At 29.4% G+C, this 25,123-nt stretch overlaps 3 protein-coding genes across 3 annotated transcripts; all 3 read right to left on the bottom strand.

Annotated features, from left to right (window-relative positions):
- Positions 1–2,816: 2,816 nt before the first annotated feature.
- Positions 2,817–4,221, bottom strand: kin17 (kin17 DNA and RNA binding protein). Its single transcript, XM_065509448.1, has 2 exons — positions 3,132–4,221; positions 2,817–3,072 (listed from the first exon to the last, which is right to left on the bottom strand). The coding sequence occupies exons 1-2, from the start codon at positions 4,152–4,154 to the stop codon at positions 2,878–2,880; spliced, it is 1,218 nt and encodes a 405-aa protein (XP_065365520.1). The 5' UTR covers positions 4,155–4,221; the 3' UTR covers positions 2,817–2,877.
- Positions 4,222–4,866: 645 nt separating this feature from the next.
- Positions 4,867–9,131, bottom strand: LOC135958044 (odorant receptor 42b-like). Its single transcript, XM_065508908.1, has 4 exons — positions 8,999–9,131; positions 8,200–8,932; positions 7,774–8,134; positions 4,867–4,941 (listed from the first exon to the last, which is right to left on the bottom strand). Exons 1-4 carry the CDS (start codon positions 9,129–9,131, stop codon positions 4,867–4,869), a joined length of 1,302 nt encoding a protein of 433 aa, XP_065364980.1.
- A 6,014-nt stretch (positions 9,132–15,145) lies between these two features.
- On the bottom strand, positions 15,146–16,982 carry LOC135958711 (odorant receptor 7a-like). The gene is made up of 4 exons (XM_065509603.1): positions 16,931–16,982; positions 16,133–16,871; positions 15,720–16,080; positions 15,146–15,220 (listed from the first exon to the last, which is right to left on the bottom strand). Exons 1-4 carry the CDS (start codon positions 16,980–16,982, stop codon positions 15,146–15,148), a joined length of 1,227 nt encoding a protein of 408 aa, XP_065365675.1.
- Between the last annotated feature and the right edge of the window lie 8,141 nt (positions 16,983–25,123).

Consider the following 25,123-nt stretch of genomic DNA (forward strand, 5'->3'; position numbering starts at 1 on the left):
TAAAGGTTGTTTGCCAGCAACTTTTAATATATGGAATGGAAAAGGGGGCCGGACTATTTGTTTTGATTAATTATGCATGTGTTACAAATGCATATAGTAAATAGATTTTGTAAACAATAACATTTCTGAGTCATTGGAAATATAATTAAAAATTCATTAAGAAATCACATTTTTTAATACGTCATAAATAATTTGTTTTGCTTGCTAGGACAGCTATAGAATTTCAATTTGCATTATTTTTAAGGAAAAAATACAAATATTGTTATTAAAAAATACTTTTACTACAATTTAAAATAAATATAATTAATTTATTATTAATATTACAGCTTTGAAATAGTTTATGGTCTAAAAGAATTATAATTTTAACAATTTCTAAACTATGAATTTTTAAAAATCATAAATTTTAATTCAAATTTTCTTTGAAAACCAATGTAATTATTTTGTTCCTTAATAACATCAATTTAATTAATTAAATTTATAAAAATTTATTAAATTAGCAACTAATTCAATTAATTCTATCCAAAAAAATCGCTTGATTGTCATTACTGCAAAAAGGTAAACAATTGCAAAATAACTGTTAATTTCGCCATATTCCTTGTTTGTTTACTATGCATTCCTTTACTTGAGTGTTAGTGTGTGTGTGTTTTGTTTTTGTAAAGTGATCAAGCAGAAATTGAGTTCTGCAGAAAATTTGCATAAAAATTAAAAAAATCGTTATTATTTCGGAAGAAAGCTATTAAATATATCTAGTGAATAAAGAAAGACTTCATAAACTTTAGTGTTAAAGTTAAATATAGTAAAGATTCTTGTTAAATAAAAATTATTTTACAAGTGACAATTTCGGGTTGTGGTTTTGCGAAAAAACTTGATTAAGGTGATAATTTTGTGTAAATGTTATTAAAAACTAAACAAATTCTTAACTTATAGCTTAAATATAAATAAATTGCTAAATATCACAACAACTATATAATAAAAAAATGCAATTTGCATAAAGCTTTACAAGTGTTCCGGTTGTTGGCAGACTCTTCTATAACAAAATTTAATTAAACCAAAAATTACAAGAAATAATTAATAAAATTGAATATAAATCTGTTGATAGCTGCTAAAGTTTATAAAATTTCTAATTTAACCATAAAATATATAATGCTAGAAGATTTTAAAATAAGAAATAAAAATGATTTTACAAGTGACAATTTGTGTTCGGTTATATAGCAAAAAAAGTAAATTAACGTAATAATTTTGTGTAAATGTTATTAAAAACTAAACATAATTTAAACACAAAGCTTAAATATTAATAAATTTCTAAATATTACACGAACTATACAATATTAAATACAATTGAAATAGTGTTTTAAAAGTATGCCGTTTTCTAACAGGCTCTTCTATAAAAAATTTAATTAAAGCAAAAACTACAAGAAATATTTAATAAAATTTAATATAAATCTGTAGATGGAGCTTAAAGTTTATAAAATTTCTAAAGAAACCATAAAATATTCCATATTTGAGACTCTTTTAAAAGTGTTATCTATAGAGCCAGTTCTTTAAAGGAATACTGCATAAAAATTTAAATTTTTTTCATAAACTAATAAGATTTTTTATTAATAAATTAACTAAACCCCTTTAAAACACATAAACGGTTAAAAGATTTAATAGCTTGAATAACTTTAAAGTAAATTTACAATTTGGGGTGTTTTCTAAAAGACCTGTTTCGTTTTCCATGTCATTTCTCAAAAAAAAAAAAAATAATAATTCCTTGTAATAATTAATACTTTGTGCATAATTAATTTGTGTTTTGTGTTTTTAAATATTGATTTTTATAATTGTGTTACGTTATTAAAGAATTCAGGGATAAAAATATTACCTAATTAAAAACTTTTAACAGAAGCAGGGGCATTTCTGCCCTTAATTTCCTTCGAACTTGAAAAGGCTTTGTAATAAGAAGATAATGGGTGTATTTTTTAAAGGTAAGTCAATTTTTTAATGTTATTCTACTATAATATCTAATATCTTTTAGATTTATAAAATAATAAAAAGAATTGTTAGGTTAAACCAATCCTGATTCCAATTTGTATAAAAAAAATTAACTATATAACAATTTTTGTACAAAAAAACTTGTCAAATCCTTTCACTTATACACGAATTCCAATGCTAACTCTAAGTTTTTCATAAAAATCTAAAAATTTTGTGAAAAATTTATCTCCATGTAACAAATGTATAAATAAAATCAGTGTTCAGTTAAAAATGTTTGTTAAAATTCTGTGACTGGTTGAAATTTTAATTAAAATCATCCAATAACTCTATATTTTGTATAAATTTTAAAATTTCTTTAGAAATCTATCTGCAAATCGAACATTTTTAAAGCTATTTATTACCTTTATAGAAAATCTCTCAAATTCTAGCGAAAATATTTGAAAAATTTACCATAATCTTTAAATTTTAGCTAAAAATCTAGAAATTCAAAACTTTATTTCAAATATTTTTAATGAAAATCTCATATCTTTTAAGTTTTTCATAAAAATCTAACAATTTTGTAAAAAAATTTAACGAAATCTAAAAATATTTTAAGTAAAATTAATGTTTGGTTGAAGAGTTTGCCTAAAATCCTGTAAATTTAGCATAAATTTGAAAATTTCTTTTGAAATCTAGCTTCAAATTAAAACCTTTAGGCATAATTTATCTGATTTATAGAAAATATCGCAAATTATATAGAAAATATTTAAAAAATTTTGTTAAAAAAAAATAATTTGCTAAAAATGATGATATTCAAAACTCTTTTTCAAATATTTTTAATGAAAATCATAAGTTTTTCTTAAATTTTATATTTTAAATTATTTTATTTACTTTTCTCATATTTAAAACTACATAAAAAAATCTTATTTAATAAATTTTTGAAATATCTTCATATTGAACTTTGTCCAAAAGGCGGCCCTTAAGAGGTCCTCTAGAAATTTCCACCGTAACACAATAGTTTTTCTCATCCAATTTCTTTAAAACAGCCTCACTGCCACGATAGGCACCATTAACCACCAACACAAGTTTGTCCAAGGCCGGTATAACAGTTTCCAAATGGGCCTGCAAAAGAAAACAAAATCAAAATTAGCTGTTTTTGTTTGTTAATTTGTTAAACTTACCTGATCCACTTTAACTTTATCCCCCGTTTCTAGAAACTTAACTTTGGCTCTATATTTGTCTATAACTTCCTGTACTACCGCCTTTTGTTTATAGTATTTATCACCCAAAGACTTGCTAATGAATTTCACCACTATACCCTCATGCAGCCAATAATCTTTACGATTTGTTCTTTCCTTTTTCTGTTCTTCCATTTTAATAATATCATCCAAGGCTGAGGTTGCAGTATTTGCTTCCTTGTCTTTACGTTTTGTTTCCATTTTTATGGCTTTAGGTTTCTTAAAACCCTCATCATCTTCCTCATTATCGGAATCACCTTTTTGCTCTTCTTTTATTCGTTTTTTCAGCAAAGCTGAGGTACCCAATATAGATTCCGGCTTGAATTTCTTCTCCAATCTTATATCCAATTTCAAAGGTTGATCTTCGTCTCTTTTTAATTCCGTATACTTGTCTTTTTCATTGTTCTCCTCACCATCTTTGCTTTTAGTTTTCTCTATTTGTTTTTCTATGAACTCCATCATACGCTCCTCATCGTCTTTTTCCATTTTTTCCTTTTTCTCGGCCTTCGACTGGCGCTCCATAGCCTCCGGACTGCGATCTATGTAGGTGACAAACCAACCCTTTTCCGTTTCATCAGCTATGGCCTGGCCCGTGCGCCCCAGCCACTTAACATAGTCCGACAGAGTTAGCCAGCGCGTGGAATTCATGTGCACATGATCCTTGTCTGCTATATACTCCTGATAAATCTTATTGGCATTTACCCGTTTGGTGCCGAAACGTCGCCGCAACAATTCCATATAGCCATCGGAAAATTCCTGAGAGAAATTGTGCAAAAATTTACCCGGACAATCGGCAAATAGCAACAATTGCCTTTGATGGCTTTCACTCGTGGTGTGACACTTGAAGCCGTTTTCATCACGGCACTGTTTTTCACACATTTGACAGTACCAGCGTAATTTTTGCAAACCTTTGGCCTTCATTTTATTGGCCAGGTATTTGGGAGTACCCACTTCAGCGCGACCCATGTTGTTTTAATTAATTTTGTAAGAAATCACACGGAAATTGTTAAATTTTTTATTAAACCACAAATGATTTGCTTTGTTGTAGGAAAAATGTAAACAAAATAATTTGATTGACATTAACACAGGGTTGTTACTCATGGCATAACAAATGTCAGCTGTTGATGGGTTGTACTTGCAGGGTTGCATTTGGTAGTAGTAAAACCGTTTGAATTTGAATTTAAAATAAAAATAGTATGAAACTCTTAAAAATTAAATAATTTAGAGAAAATTCAACAAAAAAATGGGTAATTATATAAAATAATGTTATTTTTAAGGTAAAATTTCTTTTAATTTGTAATTAAACTAAAAATGGTATAAAAATCGTAAAAATCTCTCATCAGGAAATGACAAATTTGTCCGCTTATGAAAGGTTTCCGCTTATAGTAAATAATCCCAAAGAATTTTTTATATTGAAAAATGTGCCCGTTTATGGGTTGTGTCCGCTTTTTTTTGTAATTTTTTTTTCAATTTTATTTTCTTTTAATGATTGTATTTATGAGTGCTATAAAGAATTAACATTCAACCAAACTACATAAATGTTAATTAATACGTGCTTTTAAACAAAATATAATAAAATTTTCTTTTATAATTCTCAAAATTCCATGCACTTTTCAACAGATTTCAAATTCATTGATTGTTTTATACTGTATCATATAAGTTTCCATCCAATTTCCGTTTATTTGTTGGCAAACTTTTCCTTTATACCCATTTCCTTAATAAAGGTATACAATGAGAAAGAGAATTTGGCAATCTGAAAGAAACAAAAAAGAATCATTATAATTGGCGAAAAAGGATATATGGCTGGCTTCTAAACGATTCATGCTAGGGACATAATACATAGTATGTTTATAAAGGATAAAAAATGGCGAATTGTGGTGAACGAAAATTTGAAAATACTTATTTCAAAATAAGAAAAATTCCAAAAAAATAATTTTAAAAAAATGTTATAAAACTCAAATCCATTTTTATCAAATTATAAATTAATTAGAAAGCGAAATAAGTGATTTTCAATAAAATTTAATATTATGAACAAAAAAGGATATATGGCTGGCTTGTAAACTACAACAGTTGGAAACCTCAAATTTGGTGTAGGTATAAATAACATTAAACTGAGAGTTGTGGTTGCAAAAAGTATGAAAATATTTAAAAAGAAATAAGATAAAGTCAAAGAAATATATTTGGAAAAAATATTACAAATCCAAAAACCATTTTTATCAAAGTATAACTTAATTAGAAAGCGAAATAAGTGATTTTAATTAAAATTTAAAATTACGAACAAAAAAGGATATATGGCTGGCTTGTAAACTACAACATTTAGAAACCTAAAATTTAGTGTAACTATAAAGGACATAAAACTGCGAATTGTGGTGAACAAAAGTTTGAAAATATTTATGTAAAAATAAGAAAAATTGACAAAAAATAATTACGAAAAAATGGCATAACACTCAAATCATTTTTTTCAAAAGATATCATGATTGCTGAGCGAGATAATTAAGTTTTATTGAAATTTTGTGATATTTGTTAAAAAGGATATATGGCTGGCTTGTAAACGAGTACAGTTAGAAATCTGAAACAAGGTGTAATAATAAACAACTAACAACTGCGAATTGTGGTTAACAAATTTTTGAAAATATTTAATAAGAAATCAGAAAAATTCCAAAAAATTTATTTCGAAAAAATATTATAAATCTTAAATCCATTTTTAGCAAAATATAAATTAATTAGCCAGCGAAATAATTGATTTTTATTGAATTTTAATAATATTAAGAAAAAAGGATATATGGCTGGCTTGTAAACGATAACAGTTAGAAATTTGAAACATGGTGTACGTATAAAAGATATAAAACTACAAATTGTGGTTAATAAAATTTTGAAAATATTTAATAAAAATTATTGGAACACCAAAAAAATTTATTTCGAAAAAATGTCAATTAATTATGGAGCGAAAAAATTTATTTCTGTAGAAATTTGATAATATTAGTAAAAAAGGATATATGGCTGGCTTTTGAATTACAGAAGTTACATAATTTTAACATGGTGTGTTTAAAAAGGATGAAATTCAAAGAATTGTGGTTAATTAATTTTCAAAATTTGGATACATTAATTGCAGTGGATACATTAATTGCAGTGTAAAATATTTGATATTTTGTGAAAATTTAAAATTATTGCCGAAAAAGGATATATGGCTAGCTTCTAAAATAATGAAGTTAGGCAAATAAAACTTGGTGTGTTTATAAAGGATACAAATTGGCGAATTGTGGTTAACTAATTTTCAAAATTTTTTAATAAAAAAAAATGAAAATTAATATTTTATTTTTCTAAATTGGCATAAATATCAAAATTCATTATGTACAGGAGGATACATTAATTGCAGTGGGAAATATTAGATTTTTGTGGAAATTTAAAATTATTGCCGAAAAAGGATATATGGCTAGCTTCTAAACTATTAAAGTTACACAAATAAGACTTAGTGTGTTTATAAAGGATAAAAATTGGCGAATTGTGGCTAACTAATTTTCAAAATTTTTTAATAAAAAATGAGAAAATTAATAATTTTTTATTTTAAAATTTGCATAAATATTAAAATTCTTTATGTACAGATGAGTACATTAATTTCTGTAGGAAATATTAGATTTTTGTGAAAATTTAAAATTATTGCCGAAAAAGGATATATGGCTAGCTACTAAACTAATGAAGTTAGACAAATAAAACTTAGTGTGTTTATAAAGGTTAAAAATTGGCGAATTGTGGTTAACTAATTTTCAAAATTTTTTTAATAAAAAAGAAAATTAATAATTTTTTATTTTAAAATTTGCATAAATATTAAAATTCTTTATGTACAGATGAGTACATTAATATCTGTAGGAAATAATAGATTTTTGTGAAAATTTAAAATTATTGCCGAAAAAGGATATATGGCTAGCTTCTAAACTATTAAAGTTACACAAATAAGACTTAGTGTGTTTATATAGGATAAAAATTGGCGAATTGTGGTTAACTAACTTTCAAAATTTTTTAATAAAAAAGAAAATTAATAATTTTTTATTTTAAAATTTGCATAAATATTAAAATTCTTTATGTACAGATGGGTACATTAATTTCTGTAGGAAATATTAGATTTTTTTGAAAATTTAAAATTATTGCCGAAAAAGGATATATGGCTAGCTTCTAAACTAATGAAGTTAGGCAAATAAAACTTGGTGTGTTTATAAAGGATACAAATTGGCGAATTGTGCTAAACTTATTTTTTAAATTTTTTAATAAAAAATAAGAAAATTAATAATTTTTTATTTTAAAATTTTGCATAAATATCAAAATTCTTTATGTACAGGAGGTTACATTAATTACAGTGTGAAATATTAGATTTTTGTGAAAATTTAAAATTATTGCCGAAAAAGGATATATGGCTAGCTTCTAAAATAATGAAGTTAGGCAAATAAAACTTGTGTGTGTTTATAAAGGATAAAAAACTGCGAATTGTGGTAAACTTATTTTTTAAATTTTTGAAATAAAAAAAAATAATTTTGAAAAAAAACATTTTAAAATCATTTTTGTGAAAGATTTAAAAACATATTAAACTTACACCCAAAAAACTATTCAGAGTTATGGGAAATAGTTTGCCAGCCGTAAACTCTATGGTGCGCTGAGAACGATGTATGAAAAATATCAACATTTTCCTATAACGTACATCCTGATCCACCCAATTAGAATGGAATATAACATCCGACAAGCGATTACTTTCATCCATTAAACACTGGGCATAATAGCACAAGGGAAATATTTCCACAACCACGGCACACACATAAAAACAAGAGGCCACAATTGAGGCAAAATTTGTGGCAAACAATAGAATATTGATTAATGTTGCACCCAAAATGGTGGCGGTAATGGTAAATTGCACAAATATAGTAATAGAAATGATAGGAGCGATCACGTTATAAAGTCTGCGGTAAGAAAAAGCTTTCATCAATTTTATATAAAGAATTTTTGTTACTTAAATAAAACTCACTCTATAATATTCTTATGATCAATTATGCACATTTTCAGCTCCTCAAAATTAGCATCCAATGATGCTTTAGCATTCTTACTCATATTCTTAATTCTCTTGAGCAAAATATCCAAGTGAGTCCTTAAAATGTTGACATAAATCACAGCATAGGAATCATCCACCACTTGCTGGAAACAGGCCACATCTAGCAGAGCCATTTCCACAAACACGGCCGCATAGAAGTGTAAATTTGAGACTTTCGAATCGATGAAAGGATTGTAGATATTGTAGGGCAAACGATGAAATGTTACCGCACTTATGCAAGTACTGGAGGAGTAACTCCAATAGGAAATGGAAAATAAAACCACAAAACGATTGCCCTCCTTAATGATACGTTTAATAGCGTTAATTTCCTCTTTGGTATGACACCTTTTATCCAATTTATCTATAATGGGATCACAACTCTTCAATTTGGGCAAAAGAAAACCCATTAAAATGATTTTAATGGAACAACCCAAAACATTAATGGACACCTGCACCGATGTCAACAGATTACCTATCTCCAATTCCTCGCCCGACATTTTCGCAAAGCTCATGGCAAAACCCACGGGCAAATAAATGGTCACCAATAGGTTAATGAAAACCGACCAGATAACATACAAAACTCGTTTATTCTCGGGCATATAGACACCCAGAAAACGGAAACCATTAAACAAGTAACGAGTGCCCATGACGGTGGCTACATTTTCAAAACCTTAAATAATAATTAATAGAGTATTAATCAGTTTTTAGGTTTATTTTATTAAACAATTTCAAGTACCAGTGCCCTTTTTTAATAGTTCTACCTCCTGTTTAACCTCTGGCGTTTGTTCCTCGGCTTCAGTTTTATTTAAAGGATTTATTTCTTGCACCGTAGTAACCGCATTTGGTGGCTGATTTTCCAAGTTCTCCATAATGTTTAAGTTCCTCCAACACTAAAGATATTCCTAGAATTGTTGCTTCGTTTTATAGTGCCGTTTTTTTCACAATATTTAATTATGAAAAGTTTGATTTTATTGTTAAACAGCATATTTAAATGCTGCCATAAATTAACAATTCAAAGTTGATTTTCAAAAGAAATTTAATTAGTTTATAATATAAAAAATAATTAAACTTTTTGTTTTTAACAGACTTTTACACTTTTGCAAAATCAAAGTAAATTTTATCACACTGCAAAAAATGGATTTTTATTGAAATTTAATAATATTAACAAAAAAGGATATATGGCTGGCTTGTAAAGGACAACAGTTGGAAACCTGAAACATGGTGTCTGTATAAATAACATAAAACTGCAAATTGTGGTTAACAAAAGTTTAAAAATATTTATTTAAAAATAGGAAAAATCCACAAAAATAAATTTCGCACAAATGTTACAAATCCCTAATTCATTATTAACAAAATATTAATTATTTACCAAGCAAAATAATTCATTTTTATTGAAATTTAATAATATTATCTAAAAAGGATATATGGCTGGCTTCTAAATGACAACAGCTAGAAACCTGAAATATGGTGTATGTATAAAGGCCACAAAACTATGAATTGTGGTAAACAAAAGTTTGAAAAAATTTATTTAAAAATTAAGAAAATTGAAAAAAAAAATTATGGAAAAAATATTACAAATCCCAAGGCTATGTTAAACCCTATTTATCAAAGTATAAATTAATTATCCAGTGAAATAATAAATTTTTATTAAAATTTAATAATATTTACAAAAAAGGATATAAGGCTGGCTTGTAAACGACTACAGCTAGAAACCTGAAACATGGTGTCTGTATAAAGCATACATAACTACTAATTGTGGTAAACAAAAGTTTGAATATATTTATTTAAAAATGAGAAAAATTTCAAAAAATAAATTTTAAAAAAATATTACAAATCCCAAATCCATGTCAAACCCTATTTGTTTAGGTATAAATTAATTAGCCAACAAAATAATGGATTTTTATTGAAATGTAATAATATCAGCAAAAAAGGATATATGACTGGCTTGTAAACTAAAACAGTTATAACCCTGAAACTGAGAGTAACTATAAAGCACATAAAACTGCGAATTGTGGTAGACAAAATTTTGAAAATATTTATTTAAAAATAAGAAAAATTGACAAAAATAAATTTCGCACAAATGTTACAAATCTCAAATCCATTATTAACAGAGTATTTATTATTTACCAAGCGAAATAATTAATTTTTATTGAAATTTAATAATATTAGCAAAAAAGGATATATGACAGGCTTGTAAATGACTGCAGTTAGAAACCTGAAACAAAATTCAACAAAATTTTGAAAATATTTGTTTAAAAATTAAGAATATTTTAAAAAATAAATTGCGAAAAAAAATTTAAAATTAAATTTTTACAAGTGATTAATAACAAAAAAGGATACAGTGCACTCGCGGTAACGTGAACTAATTAAGGCCAAGGGGGTTCTTGTTTTAGCGAAATTGTTCATGTTAGCGATTGAACATGAAATTAAATTAATCAAGAAAAGGACCTCGACCTGTGATCACTCATATTTTTGACCAAAAATCGATTTTTTTATATAAAAACTCAAAATATCGAAATTCGCTAATAACTTGGCCAATAAGCGTTTAATCAAGAAAAGGAGCTCGATCTGTGATCACTCATATTTCTGACCAAAAATCAATTTTTTCATATAAAAACTCAAAATATCTAAATTCGTTAATAACTTGGCCAATAAGCGTTTAATCAAGAAAAGGAGCTCGATCTGTGATCACTCATATTTCTGAACAAAAATAAATTTTTTTTATATAAAAACTCAAAATATCTAAATTCGCTAATAACTTGGCCAAAAAGCGTTTAATCAAGAAAAGCTCGATCTGTGATCACTCATATTTCTGAACAAAAATCGATCTTTTTATATAAAAACTCAAAAATATCTAAATTCGCTAATAACTTGGCCAAAAAGCGTTTAATCAAGAAAATGAGATCGATCTGTGATCACTCATATTTCTGACCAAAAATCGATCTTTTTATATAAAAACTCAAAATATCTAAATTCGCTAATAACTTGACCAATAAGCGTTTAATCAAGAAAAGGAGCTCGATCTGTGATCACTCATATTTCTGAGCAAAAATCGATCTTTTTATATAAAAACTCAAAAAATCTAAATTCGCTAATAACTTGGCCAATAAGCTTTTAATCAAGAAAAAGAGCTCGATCTGTGATCACTCATATTTTTGACCAAAAATCATTTTTTTTATATAAAAACTCAAAATATCTAAATTCGTTAATAACTTGGCCAATAAGCGTTTAATCAAGAAAAGGAGCTCGATCTGTGATCACTCATATTTCTGACCAAAAATCAAATTTTTTATATAAAAAATCAAAATATCTAAATTCGTTTTTAACTTGGCCAATAAGCGTTTAATCAAGAAAAGAAGCTCGATCTGTGAACACTCATATTTCTGGCCAAAAATCGATCTTTTTATATAAAAACTTAAAATATCTAAACTCGTTAATAGCTTGGCCAATAAGCGTTTAATCAAGAAAAGGAGCTCGATCTGTGATCACTCATATTTCTGAACAAAAATCGATCTTTTTATATAAAAACTCAAAATATCTAAATTCGTTAATAACTTGGCCAATAAGCGTTTAATCAAGAAAAGGAGCTCGATCTGTGATCACTCATATTTTTGACCAAAAATCGATTTTTTTATATAAAATCTCAAAATATCTAAATTCGCTAATAACTTGGCCAATAAGCGTTTAATCAAGATAAGGAGCTCGATCTGTGATCACTCATATTTCTGACCAAAAATCAATTTCTAAATTCGCTAATAACTTGGCCAATAAGCGTTCAATCAAGAAAAATAGCTCGATCTGTGATCACTCATATTTCTGACCAAAAATAATTTTTTTTATATAAAAACTCAAAATATCTAAATTCGTTAATAACTTGGCCAATAAGCGTTTAATCAAGAAAAGGAGCTCGATCTGTGATCACTCATATAAAAACTCAAAATATCTAAATTCGCTAATAACTTGGCCGAAAAGCGTTTAATCAAGAAAAGGAGCTCGATCTGTGATCACTCATATTTCTGGCCAAAAATCGATCTTTTTATATAAAAACTTAAAATATCTAAATTCGTTAATAGCTTGGCCAATAAGCGTTTAATCAAGAAAAGGAGCTCGATCTGTGATCACTCATATTTCTGACCAAAAATCAATTTTTTTATATAAAAACTCAAAATATCTAAATTCGTTAATAACTAGGTCAATAAGCGTTAAATCAAGAAAAGCAGCTCGATCTGTGATCACTCATATTTCTGGCCAAAAATAAATTTTTTTATATAAAAACTCAAAATATCTAAATTCGCTAATAACTTGGCCAATAAGCGTTTAATCAAGAAAAACAGCTCGATCTGTGATCACTCATATTTCTGGCCAAAAATCGATCTTTTTATATAAAAACTCAAAATATCGAAATTCGCTAACAACTTGGCCAATAAGCGTTTAATGAAGAAAAGGAGCTCGATCTGTGATCACTCATATTTCTGACCAAAAAACAATTTTTTTTATATAAAAATTCAAAATATCTAAATTTTGCTAATAACTTGGCCAATAAGCGTTTAATCAAGAAAAGGAGCTCGATCTGTGATCACTCATATTTCTGAGCAAAAATCGATCTTTTTATATAAAAACTCAAAATATCGAAATTCGTTAATAACTTGGCCAATAAGCGTTTAATCAAGAAAAAGAGCTCGATCACTGATCACTCATATTTCTGAACAAAAATCAATTTTTTTATATAAAAACTCAAAATATCTAAATTCGTTAATAACTTGGCCAATAAGCGTTTAATCAAGAAAAACAGCTCGATCTGTGATCACTCATATTACTGGCCAAAAATCGATTTTTTTTATATAAAAACTCAAAATATCTAAATTCGCTAATAACTTGGCCAATAAGCGTTTAATTAAGAAAAGGAGCTCGATCTGTGATCACTCATATTTCTGAGCAAAAATCGATCTTTTTATATAAAAACTCAAAATATCTAAATTCGCTAATAACTTGGCCAATAAGCGTTTAATTAAGAAAAGGAGCTCGATCTGTGATCACTCATATTTTTGACCAAAAATCGATCTTTTTATATAAAATCTCTAAATGTCTAAATTCGCTAATAACTTGGCCAATAAGCGTTTAATCAAAAAAAGGAGCTCGATCTGTGATCACTCATATTTCTGACCAAAAATCAATTTCTAAATTCGCTAATAACTTGGCCAATAAGAGTTTAATCAAGAAAAAGAGCTCGACCTGTGATCACTCATATTTCTGAACAAAAATCGATCTTTTTATATAAAAACTCAAAATATCTAAATTCGCTAATAACTTGGCCAATAAGCGTTTAATCATGAAAAGGACCTCGATCTGTGATCACTCATATTTCTGAACAAAAATCGATTTTTTTTATATAAAAACTCAAAATATCTAAATTCGCTAATAACTTGGCCAATAAGCGTTTAATTAAGAAAAGGAGCTCGATCTGTGATCACTCATATTTCTGAGCAAAAATCGATCTTTTTATATAAAAACTCAAAATATCTAAATTCGCTAATAACTTGGCCAATAAGCGTTTAATTAAGAAAAGGAGCTCGATCTGTGATCACTCATATTTTTGACCAAAAATCGATCTTTTTATATAAAATCTCTAAATGTCTAAATTCGCTAATAACTTGGCCAATAAGCGTTTAATCAAAAAAAGGAGATCGATCTGTGATCACTCATATTTCTGAACAAAAATCGATCTTTTTATATAAAATTTCAAAATATCTAAATTCGCTAATAACTTGGCCAATAAGCGTTTAATCAAAAAAAGGAGCTCGATCTGTGATCACTCATATTTCTGAACAGAAATCGATTTTTTTTATATAAAAACTCAAAATATCTAAATTCGCTAATAACTTGGCCAATAAGCGTTTAATCAAGAAAAGGAGATCGATCTGTGATCACTCATATTTTTGACCAAAAATCAATTTTTTTATATAAAAACTCAAATATCTAAATTCGCTAATAACTTGGACAATAAGCGTTTAATCAAGAAAAGGAGCTCGATCTGTGATCACTCATATTTCTGACCAAAAATCAATTTTTTTATATAAAAATTCAAAATACCTAAATTTTGCTAATAACTTGGCCAGTAAGCGTTTAATCAAGAAAAAGAGCGCGATCTGTGATCACTCATATTTCTGACCAAAAATCGATCTTTTTATATAAAAACTCAAAATATCTAAATTCGCTAATAACTTGGCCTATAAGCGTTTAATCAAGAAAAGGAGCTCGATCTGTGATCACTCATATTTTTGACCAAAAATCGATTTTTTTTATATAAAAACTCAAAATATGTAAATTCGTTAATAACTTGGCCAATAATATTAACAAAAAAGGATATATGGCTGCCTTGTAAGCTATTACAATTACAAACCTCAAACTTGGTGTATGTATAAAGGACATAAAACTACGCATTGTGGTTAACAAAATTTTGAAAATATTTTTTTAAAAATGAAAAAATTTTTAAAAAATTAATTTGGAAAAATTTCAGGAATATCAAAATGCTTTACTTTGAATGGATTTATCCATTAAGATGTTAAATAAGTGGTTTTTATTGAAATTTAATATTAATAACAAAAAAGGATATATGGCTGTGTTGTAAACTACAACAGTTAAAAAGCTAACATTTGGTGAGTGTTTAAAGGACTTGTAAGTACAAGTTGTGGCTAAATAATTTTATAGATTTAGTTGTAATTTTAATATTTTTCTAGCCAAACAAACATATTTTTTATTTATTTTTTTTTTTTTTTTTTAATTTTGTGTTAAAAACAAATTTTCTTCTCAATACAAAATTAACAGCAACCATTTAAACACACCAATTTTTATTCTCAATAAACTGATTTTTTTTATAAGATTCCTACTGCAGTCCCAAACGCTCCTTAAGATTCATTTTCTTTATAAGCGTATACAAAGACATGGAAAATTTGGCAATCTGAAAATCAAAATTTATGCAAATCATAAAAAATTAGTGGTACGTCCCACAGATATGTGGGGTAGCTGCTTTATGCAGTCGCGGACAATCAGCGGTTTCGAGAGTAGAGTCTCAGAGGGATACCGGGTTGCACCGGTCTCCACCTAAATTCTGAGTGTCAATGATACTCGAAATGACATGGCGAGTCATTGGCGCCATCCAAAACCATTAGCTACTGCAGGGTGTGCCGATTTGGTTCAGCTGCAAGCGGGCGTCTGTTCTTGCATCAAGCGGCTCGCTATATAAATGTGTTCGGATGTTCTCCGTGCCTGTCTGGTAGGCTTAGCTAGCAGCCCTAGCACCAGTCTAGGATGCTTTAGCCCAATCCGCTAATCATCCGAAGCTTAAATGATTAATGAAACCGTTACGGCCCTATGCTCCTTATAGGAACAACAGGAATTAATATATATATATATATATAAAAAATTACCAACAAAATTAGCTTTGTAGCTTAACTTACACTAATAAAACTATTTAAATTGATGTAAAATATCTTGCCCGCCATAAACTCTATGGTCTGTTGAGTGCGCTGCATAAAAAATATCATCATTTTGCGATATTGAGGACTTTGATGTATCCAGGAGGAGTGAAAGATCTCCTCACTCAAACGATCACTGTCATACATTAAACAATTGGCATAATAGCACAAGGGGAAAATCTCCACCACCACGGCCAATACATAAAAGCAAGAGGCTATTTTGGCAGAAAAAGCCTTAGCAAAGATCATCATGTTGATGAGAGTAATGCCCAAAATGCCGGCAGTTATGGTGAATTGCAGGAAAATGGTGGCGGAAATGACGGGAGTAATAATGTTGTAGAGTCTAGAGGAAGATTAATAAATTGAATAACTCTTTATTTTAACTTAGAACTTACTCTATAATATTCTTATGATCCACTATGCACAGCTTAAGATCCTCCACATTATCAGCTAAAGACTTATCAGGATTGGAGCACAATTTACTAATTCGCAGGCGTAAAATATTCACATGAGCCCTCAAAATACAAACATATACAGCAGCATAGGCATCATTGGCCACTTCCTGAGCACAAGCACCATCCATTAGCATCCACTCGATTACCGAGACCACTATAAACTCCCACTTGGAATTGCGCCAATTGATGTAGGGTAAATACAAAGAATAGGGCGGATGTCCCGCCAATATAGACACTATAAACGTAGATGTGGCATAACTCCAAAATGATATGGCAAAACTAACTACCAAGCGGCCGCCCAAATTCTTTAGTTTATACAGCAACTCTACCTCATCCTCATCCACACAACGTTCATCCAATTTGGCCATTACCGGCTCAGCCGTTAGCAGATGCGGTATATAATACAATAGCATGCAGATTTTCATTGAAGAACCTATGACATTTATGGCCACCTGTATGGAGGTTAGTAAGGTGTCATATTCAAATTTACTAGACTTCAAGGAATAGCTGGCTATAAAGGAGGAGGGCAAGAATATGGTTACACTGAAGTGTATAAACATGGAATACAGTATATAGCTGTATTTATGCTTATCCGTTCTATAAAGTCCCATTATGCGAAAGCAACGAAACAGATAAGTGGTGGCCTCCTTGGTGGAAACCTTGCTGGAAACTTTGGCTGCTAAATAAAGGAAAATTTATGTAACAATTTGTTGGATTTTTTTTCACAAAAAAACTTACCAGTTTTCTTAACGAATAACTGTTGCGGCGGTTGCTTAGATTTTTTAAACATTTTTGTATAAAGACTAATCGCTAGTAGTCAGATTTCTTGGATTTTTATATGGTTGACGACATGTTCTAGCATGCATAGATTTTCTCAAACAAACTTTTGTCATGTTAATGTTTGGGTTAACAAAATTTTGTTTTAGTTTCTTATTATTAATTATTTATAATTATTTTAAATAACATATAATATTCCTTGAAATTTTATTAATTATTATGTAAAAATAAACCAAACAACTTTACTGCAGATAACCATTCTCTCTTAGCAATTTGCCCTTTAAAGTATGTATTGGGAGTACGACTTTTTCCCATCTTTCTGGAAACATATGGATTCATCATCTTTTGAGGCCAACAACGAATCAAGGCAATATCGGATGGACTGTTCCAAAGTGAAGCGTATCCAAGAGCGAGCGTTCTGCATCGATCGAAACAAACTTAGTAGTGGCACGGTGCAAGTTCTGGACTATAAAGCAAAACTTCCCAACCACTGCTCATCATGTGATTGTAAGAACGAATCAAAACAATTTCGGATACTCCTTTCCAAAGTGAGGCGTATCCCAGAGAGAGATCGTTCTGCATCGATCGAAAAAAATAGTAGTCGGATGAGGACTATAAAAATCAAGACAATATCGGATGATCGGTTCCAAAGTGAAGAGTATCCAAGAGCGAGCGTTCTGCATCGATCGAAACAAACTTAGTAGTGGGATGGGGCAAACGAATCAAACCAATTTCGGATACTCCGTTCCAAAGTGAGGCGTATCCCAGAGAGATCGTTCTGCATCGAGACAATATCGGATGATCGGTTCCAAAGTGAAGCGTATCCAAGAGCGAGCGTTCTTCATCGATCGAAACAAACTTAGTAGTGGGACGGGGCAAGTTTTGGACTATAAAGCAAAACTTCCCAACCACTGCTCAGCTTGTGATTGTCAGAACGAATCAAATCAATTTCGGATACTCCGTTCCAAAGTGAGGCGTATCCCAGAGAGATCGTTCTGCATCGAGACAATATCGGATTGTCGGTTCCAAAGTGAAGCGTATCTAAGAGCGACCGTTCTGCATCGATCGAAACAAATAGTAGTCGGACGTGAACTATAAAAATCAAGACAATATCGGATTGTCGTTTCCAAAGTGAAGCGTATCCCAGAGAGAGATCGTTCTGCATCGATCGAAACAAATAGTAGTCGGACGTGAACTATAAAAATCAAGACAATATCGGATGGTCGTTTCCAAAGTGAAGCGTATCCAAGAGCGAAACAAACTTAGTAAAGGGACGGTGCAAATTCTGGACTATAAAGCAAAACTTCCCAACCACCGCTCATCTTGTGATTGTAAGAATGAATCAAACCAATTTCGGATACTCCGTTCCAAAGTGAGGCGTATCCCAGAGAGCGAGCGTTCTGCATTGATCGAAACAAATAGTAGTCGGACGTGGACTATAAAGTTGGTGAGGCAAATCTTCCCAACCACTTCTTCCCAAAATAGTTTCTAACAGCTATTGCAACATGTGGCCTAGAGTTGTCATAATGGAATATTACGGTTTCATGCCAGGCCGATTATTGTGGTCATGTTTCGGCCAATGCTCCCTTCAAACAAATCAGTTGCGTTCGATACAGGATCCCTGTGATGATCTGGCCAGATTTCAGCATCTCATAACAAATAGCAGCCTTTTGCTCCCTCCAAATACAGAGCATTACCTTAGTTTCTTGGATATATGGCGTTGGTGTCGATTCGGCTGATTGGTCGGGGCTTCACATACAATCTCTTACGCTTTTTCGGCCAATGCTCCCTTCAAACAAATCAGTTGCGTTCGAAACAGGATCCCTGTGATGGTCTGGCCAGATTTCAGCAGCTCATAAAAAATAGCAGCCTCTTGTTCCCACCAAATACAGAGCATTACCTTAGCTTCTTGGATATTTGGCTTTGGTATCGATTCGGCTGATTGGTCGGGCCTTCACATATGATCTCTAACGCTTTTTCGGCCAATGCTCCCTTCAAACAAATCAGTTTAGTTCGATACAGGATCCTTGTGATGGTCTGGCCAGATTTCAGCAGCTCATAACAAATATGACCCTTTTGCTCCCACCAAATACAGAACATTACCTTATCTTCTTGGATATTTGGCTTTGGTATCGATTCGGCTGATTGGTCGGGGCTTCACATACGATCTCTTAGGTTAGGTTAGGTTTCCAGGCAGCCACGAAATGAAAGAAAAGAATAGCAGCTCACGTGGGTCCAAGCAATGGTCCCTTTGTGTTATCTGAAAGTAGAAAAAACAGAAAAAAGAGGGACAGATAGAAGTGAAAAGAGAAGGAGATCTTTTACGCTTCGGGTTATTGTAATGGATACATTTTTCATCGCAACTAATAAATTAGTTTGGAAGGGGTGTTCCCTCGGAGACCAAAGGGTCCTTTGTGATTTCCTTCAAGAGTTCGAAAGAAAGAAGGAGATGGCAGAAGGAGAAACAAAAATAAAAATCCAAATCTGCATTAAGAGCGAAAATTGATTACAGATTTGAATTCACTGTAGAATATCCTTTAAATAGTCAACCTATCCTCCCGATAAAACCCAATTTACAGCCAGCAACACTCCCCCAAGTTCATCTAGAAATCTGTTACTTAAAAACAGAGAATTACCTTAGCTTCTTGGATTTTTGGCTTTGCCCGGGCTTCACATACGATCTCTTAGGTATCGAGTTATAGTAATGGAACCATTTTCCATCGCAACTAATAGTTTAGTTTGGAAGGGGTGTTCCACTCGGAGATCATAAGATCCATTGTGATTCCCTTCTAGAGTTCGATAAAAAGTGTGCCTTTCCTGAAAAAGGGGGACACGAAGACAAGAAAGAAGCAGATAGCAAAAGGAGAAATAAAAAGAAAATTCCAAATCTGCATAAAGAAAGAAAAGTGGTTACAGATTTGAATTCACTGTAGAATATCCTTTAAATAGCCAACCTATTCTTCTGATAAAACCTCAATTTACAGCCAGCAAAACTCTCATGTTCATCTAACTAGAAATCTTTAACCTAACCATTTAAATCTATGACTCTCTCCTCCTCTCTCTACCTCTCTCTTCCTCTCTCCTCTACATCCTACAAAAATCCAGTATGCTATTATCCCATTTATCTATAAAGGTCTTCAATTGAGCAGTGAACGGTTATCACTCCTACTAGAATCCTGAGGCTACACCTATCCAACTCCATTAGTGTTTTGATTGCCTTTGAATTCAGTTTTGGCCAAAAGGCCTTGGATACTTGACAATCCGTCCAACTATTCCAGGATTGGTTGGTGGAATCACGGAATCTTTCAAATATTAGCCGGTAGAGTGATAAATTGGAGGTCTTACTCCTCGTTCCCTCATCGCAACTAATGATTCGGTGCAAAAATGATTTTCTTTTATAGCGTTCAAGCAGCATTTCGGAGGTCTCTCTGTTTCAATTCTGTACCCAATTTCCCTGCTTTTGGATGAAACCTGCTGCTCGCAAACGCTTTAAAATTAATGCTTTAGTAGCTCGTAATGATATGCAAACACTTGTTAAGTTTGACAACAATCTTCATGTAGTATTGCCTTCAATTCTTGGTCTTTAAACTTTTTTTGGCGGAATTCGGAAGTCTTCCTTATCAAATTCAACACTTCTGAACCGATCAAACCATCTCTCGCACGTTGATCGTAATCGGTGATCGTTTTTTTAGAATTATAGAAGTAAGGCAATACTTCCCGCATAAGACGCTTTGTTGGCACCAAATTCGTTGTGGCCGTACAAGCTCGGAAGATGCCGATAGTTCTGAACGTCCAGTTGAGGTCTCTCCCTCTCTCTCTCAATTGAAAAAATTCGCGATATAGTGTTGGCCGATTGGAGATTGAAAGTGCAAGGGATTGTGGAAGCCATAGGAATCTCACTTGGTTATGAGAAAGCTTTCCGAAATATGGGGGCAGCAAAATGGACGAGTGTTTGCTCCGTTTCGTAATCGTGAAATGTGGATAGACCAAACAGCAGTCAAAACAGTGGGTTTATCTGGGTGAATAGGAACAAATGAAGGCCAAAGTGGGTTTGTCAGACAATTAAGTCATGACGATCGGTTTTTTGTATGCTCCCAATGTCAACATATTGGCTCGATTTAATGAGAATTTGGAAAAAACTATCGCATTTGGGCAATAAAAAAGTTCCTTTTCACCAGGACAATGCAAGGGAGCACACATGTGAAGTTTGCATGGTAAAAATCCATGAATTAGGCTACGAATTGCTCCCGTTTACGCCCAATTTATATATTTTGGGTCGTTTGACACGCATGTACTCTTTGTAGTAAAGAGAGAAGTCAATTGGTTACTTTCTACATCCCAGGTAATCTAGCGTAAAGTCAATTGTCAATTTAGTGTCTCTAGGTAATCTAGAGTGTAGTCACTTTAATTTTTTTTTGTAAGTAATTCGTAGAACATATTATTGGTTGCCCGGTGGTCATATATCATCGTTATTTTCCCAACAAAACTTAATATTTAGCGAGTTTTGGGTTTTTTTTTTAAGATTTTCATATTTTTTGAGCGAAATCTTTTCTTTCCATTCCCAAAGGTGTTAAAAAAACTTAATTGTCTAGACCGTTCTTGCATTAATAATTAAAAATTCAACATTTATTTTCACAATACAACTTAAATACGCATTATTTTTGTCAAAAGGAATTTTAATTATTCAACTCATTAAAATAAAGTTCTTTAAACAAAAAGTTTTTTTTTTAACAAGTTTCAGTGTTAAGGTGCTGGCGCAAAGCTTCCTTAGGTTTTATAGATTTCCACTAGAATCATTTCTTTGGTTGCAAGTGTAAAGTGTGAACATGGAAATAAGAACTAATTGAAATAAAATTTAATTTACCATAAAAAATTCTTAACGTATGAAGTGCTACTACTTATAAAATTACTGTGTGGAAGCTTTAAAAATCTTCTAATCGGAATTTAAGTTTATATTTGGCTGCTATTTATTTGGATGAAGAACAAATGTCTTGCTACTACTGTTTTAAAAGTTACCAAAATCGGAAAACTTTTATATTTATCCATAATTGGAGGCAATAAAAATTATTTAGGGAAGTAAATTTTGAAATTCTTCCCTTTTTTAAAAAGGTAGTAAATCTACTACTTTTTAAAAAGTTCATCAAATTGGAAAATTTTAAAATTTCTCGTTAATTGGAGCCAGTTAGAATAGTTTAAGGCTAGAATTTTGTAAATTGTTTAATTTTTAAAATAGTAGTAAATCTACTACTTTTTTAAATGTTAACAAAATCGGAAAAAATTTATATTTATTCATAATTGGAGTGAATAAAAATTATTTAGGGATATAAATATCATAATTCTGCCATTTTTTAAAAAGGTAGTAAATCTACTACTTTTTAAAAAGTTAAACAAATTGGAAAATTTTAAAATTTCTGGTTAATTGGAGCTAGTTAGAATAGTTTAAGGCTGGAATTTTGTAAATTGTTTAATTTTTAAAATAGTAGTAAATCTACTACTTTTTTTTTAAATGTTAACAAAATCGGAAAAATTTTATATTTATCCATAATTGGAGTGAATACAAATTATTTAGGGATATAAATTTCATAATTCTGCCTTTTTTAAAATAGTAGTAAATCTACTACTTTTTAAAAAGTTAACCAAAATGCAAAATTTTAAAATTTCTCGTTAATAGGTGCCATTTAAGATTATTTGGAGATATAATAGTGTACATTTTGTGATGTTAAAAATAGTAGTAAATCTACTACTTTTTAAAAAGTTAAACAAATTGCAAAAATTTTAAATTTTTCATTAATTGTTGCCATTTAGAATAGTTTAAGGCTAGAGTTTTGCAAATTCTTTAATTTTTAAAATAGTAGTAAATCTACTACTTTTTTTAAATGTTAACAAAATCGGAAAACTTTATATTTATCCATAATTGGAGTCAATAAAAATTATTTAGGGATATAAATTTCGAAATTCTGGCATTTTTTAAAAAGGTAGTAAATCTACTACTTTTTAAAAAGTTAAGCAAATTGGAAAATTTTAAAATTTCTCGTTAATTGGAGCTAGTTAGAATAGTTTAAGGTTAGAATTTTGTAAATTCTTTAATTTTTAAAATAGTAGTAAATCTACTACTTTTTTTTAAATGTTAACAAAATTGGAAAAATTTTATATTTATCCATAATTGGAGTCAATAAAAATTATTTAGGGATATAAATTTCGAAATTCTGGCATTTTTTAAAAAGGTAGTAAATCTACTACTTTTTATAAAGTTAACCAAATTGCAAAATTTTAAAATTTCTCGTTAATTGGTGCCAGTTAGAATAGTTTAAGGCTAGAATTTTGTAAATTCTTTCATTTTTAAAATAGTATTAAATCTACTACTTTTTTTAAATGTTAACAAAATCAAAAAAAAATTATATTTATCCATAATTGGAGGCAATAAAAATTATTTAGGGATATAAATTTCATAATTCTGCCATTTTTTAAAAAGGTAGTAAATCTACTACTTTTTAAAAAGTTAAACAAATTGCAAAAATTTAAAATTTCTCGTTAATTGGTGGCAGTTAAGATTATTTAGAGATATAATAGTGAACATTTTGTGATGTTGAAAATAGTAGTAAATCGAAATTTTTTTTAAAATGTTAGCAAAATTGTAAAAATTTTAAATTTTTCATTAATTGTTGCCAGTTAGAATAGTTTACGGCTAGAATTTGGTAAATTCTTTAATTTTTAAAATAGTAAATCTACTACTTTTTTTTAAATGGTAACAAAATTGAAAAAAAAATTATATTTATCCATAATTGAAGTCAATAAAAATTATTTAGGGGAGTAAATTTTAAAATTCTTGCCTTTTTTAAAAAGGTAGTAAATCTACTACTTTTTAAAAAGTTAACCAAAATGCAAAATTTTAAAATTTCTCGTTAATTGGAGCCAGTTAGAATAGTTTGAGGCTAGAATTTGGTAAATTCTTTAATTTTTAAAATAGTAGTAAATCTACTACTTTTTAAAAAGTTACCAAAATCGGAAAACTTTTATATTTATCCATAATTGGAGGCAATAAAAATTATTTAGGGAAGTAAATTTTGAAATTCTTCCCTTTTTTAAAAAGGTAGTAAATCTACTACTTTTTAAAAAGTTCATCAAATTGGAAAATTTTAAAATTTCTCGTTAATTGGAGCCAGTTAGAATAGTTTAAGGCTAGAATTTTGCAAATTCTTTAATTTTTAAAATAGTAGTAAATCTACTACTTTTTTTAAATGTTAACAAAATCGGAAAAATTTTATATTTATCCATAATTGGAGTCAATAAAAATTATTTAGGGGAGTTAATTTTAAAATTCTTGCCTTTTTTAAAAAGGTAGTAAATCTACTACTTTTTAAAAAGTTAACCAAAATGCAAAATTTTAAAATTTCTCGTTAATTGTTGTCAGTTAGAATAGTTTAAGGCTAGAATTTTGTAAATTCTTTAATTTTTAAAATAGTAGTAAATCTATTACTTTTTTTTAAATGTTAACAAAATCGAAAAAATTTTATATTTATCCATAATTGGAGTGAATACAAATTATTTAGGGTTATAAATTTCGAAATTCTGGCATTTTTTAAAAAGGTAGTAAATCTACTACTTTTTAAAAAGTTAACCGAAATGCAAAATTTTAAAATTTCTGGTTAATTGGTGCAAGTTAAGATTATTTGGAGATATAATAGGGTACATTTTGTGATGTTAAAAATAATAGTAAATCTACTACTTTTTTTAAATGTTAACAAAATTGCAAAAATTTAAAATTTCTGGTTAATTGGAGCCAGTTAGAATAGTTTAAGCCTAGAATTTTGTAAATTCTTTTATTTTTAAAATAGTAGTAAATCTACTACTTTTTTTAAATGTTACCAAATTGGTAAAAATTTTATATTTATGGTTATTTGAAGCCTTATAGAATTATTTATGACCATAATTTGGTAATTTTTTTTAGTTTTAAAATAGTAGTAAATCTACTACTTTTTCTAAAAGTGTTAAACATTTTGTATTTGAAGTTTAGCTTTAGATTTGAGTTGCTGGCAAAGTTGTATTTGTAACTTTCTTAAAGATTTTCTAGCTTATCGTCCCTCCCAACAATAACAATTTAAAATAATACTTATTAAAATAAATGTTTCTATTTTTCCAATAATACTTTTGTTG

Source organism: Calliphora vicina, chromosome 4 (genome assembly GCF_958450345.1).
Source record: "Calliphora vicina chromosome 4, idCalVici1.1, whole genome shotgun sequence".
Lineage (NCBI taxonomy): Eukaryota > Metazoa > Arthropoda > Insecta > Diptera > Calliphoridae > Calliphora > Calliphora vicina.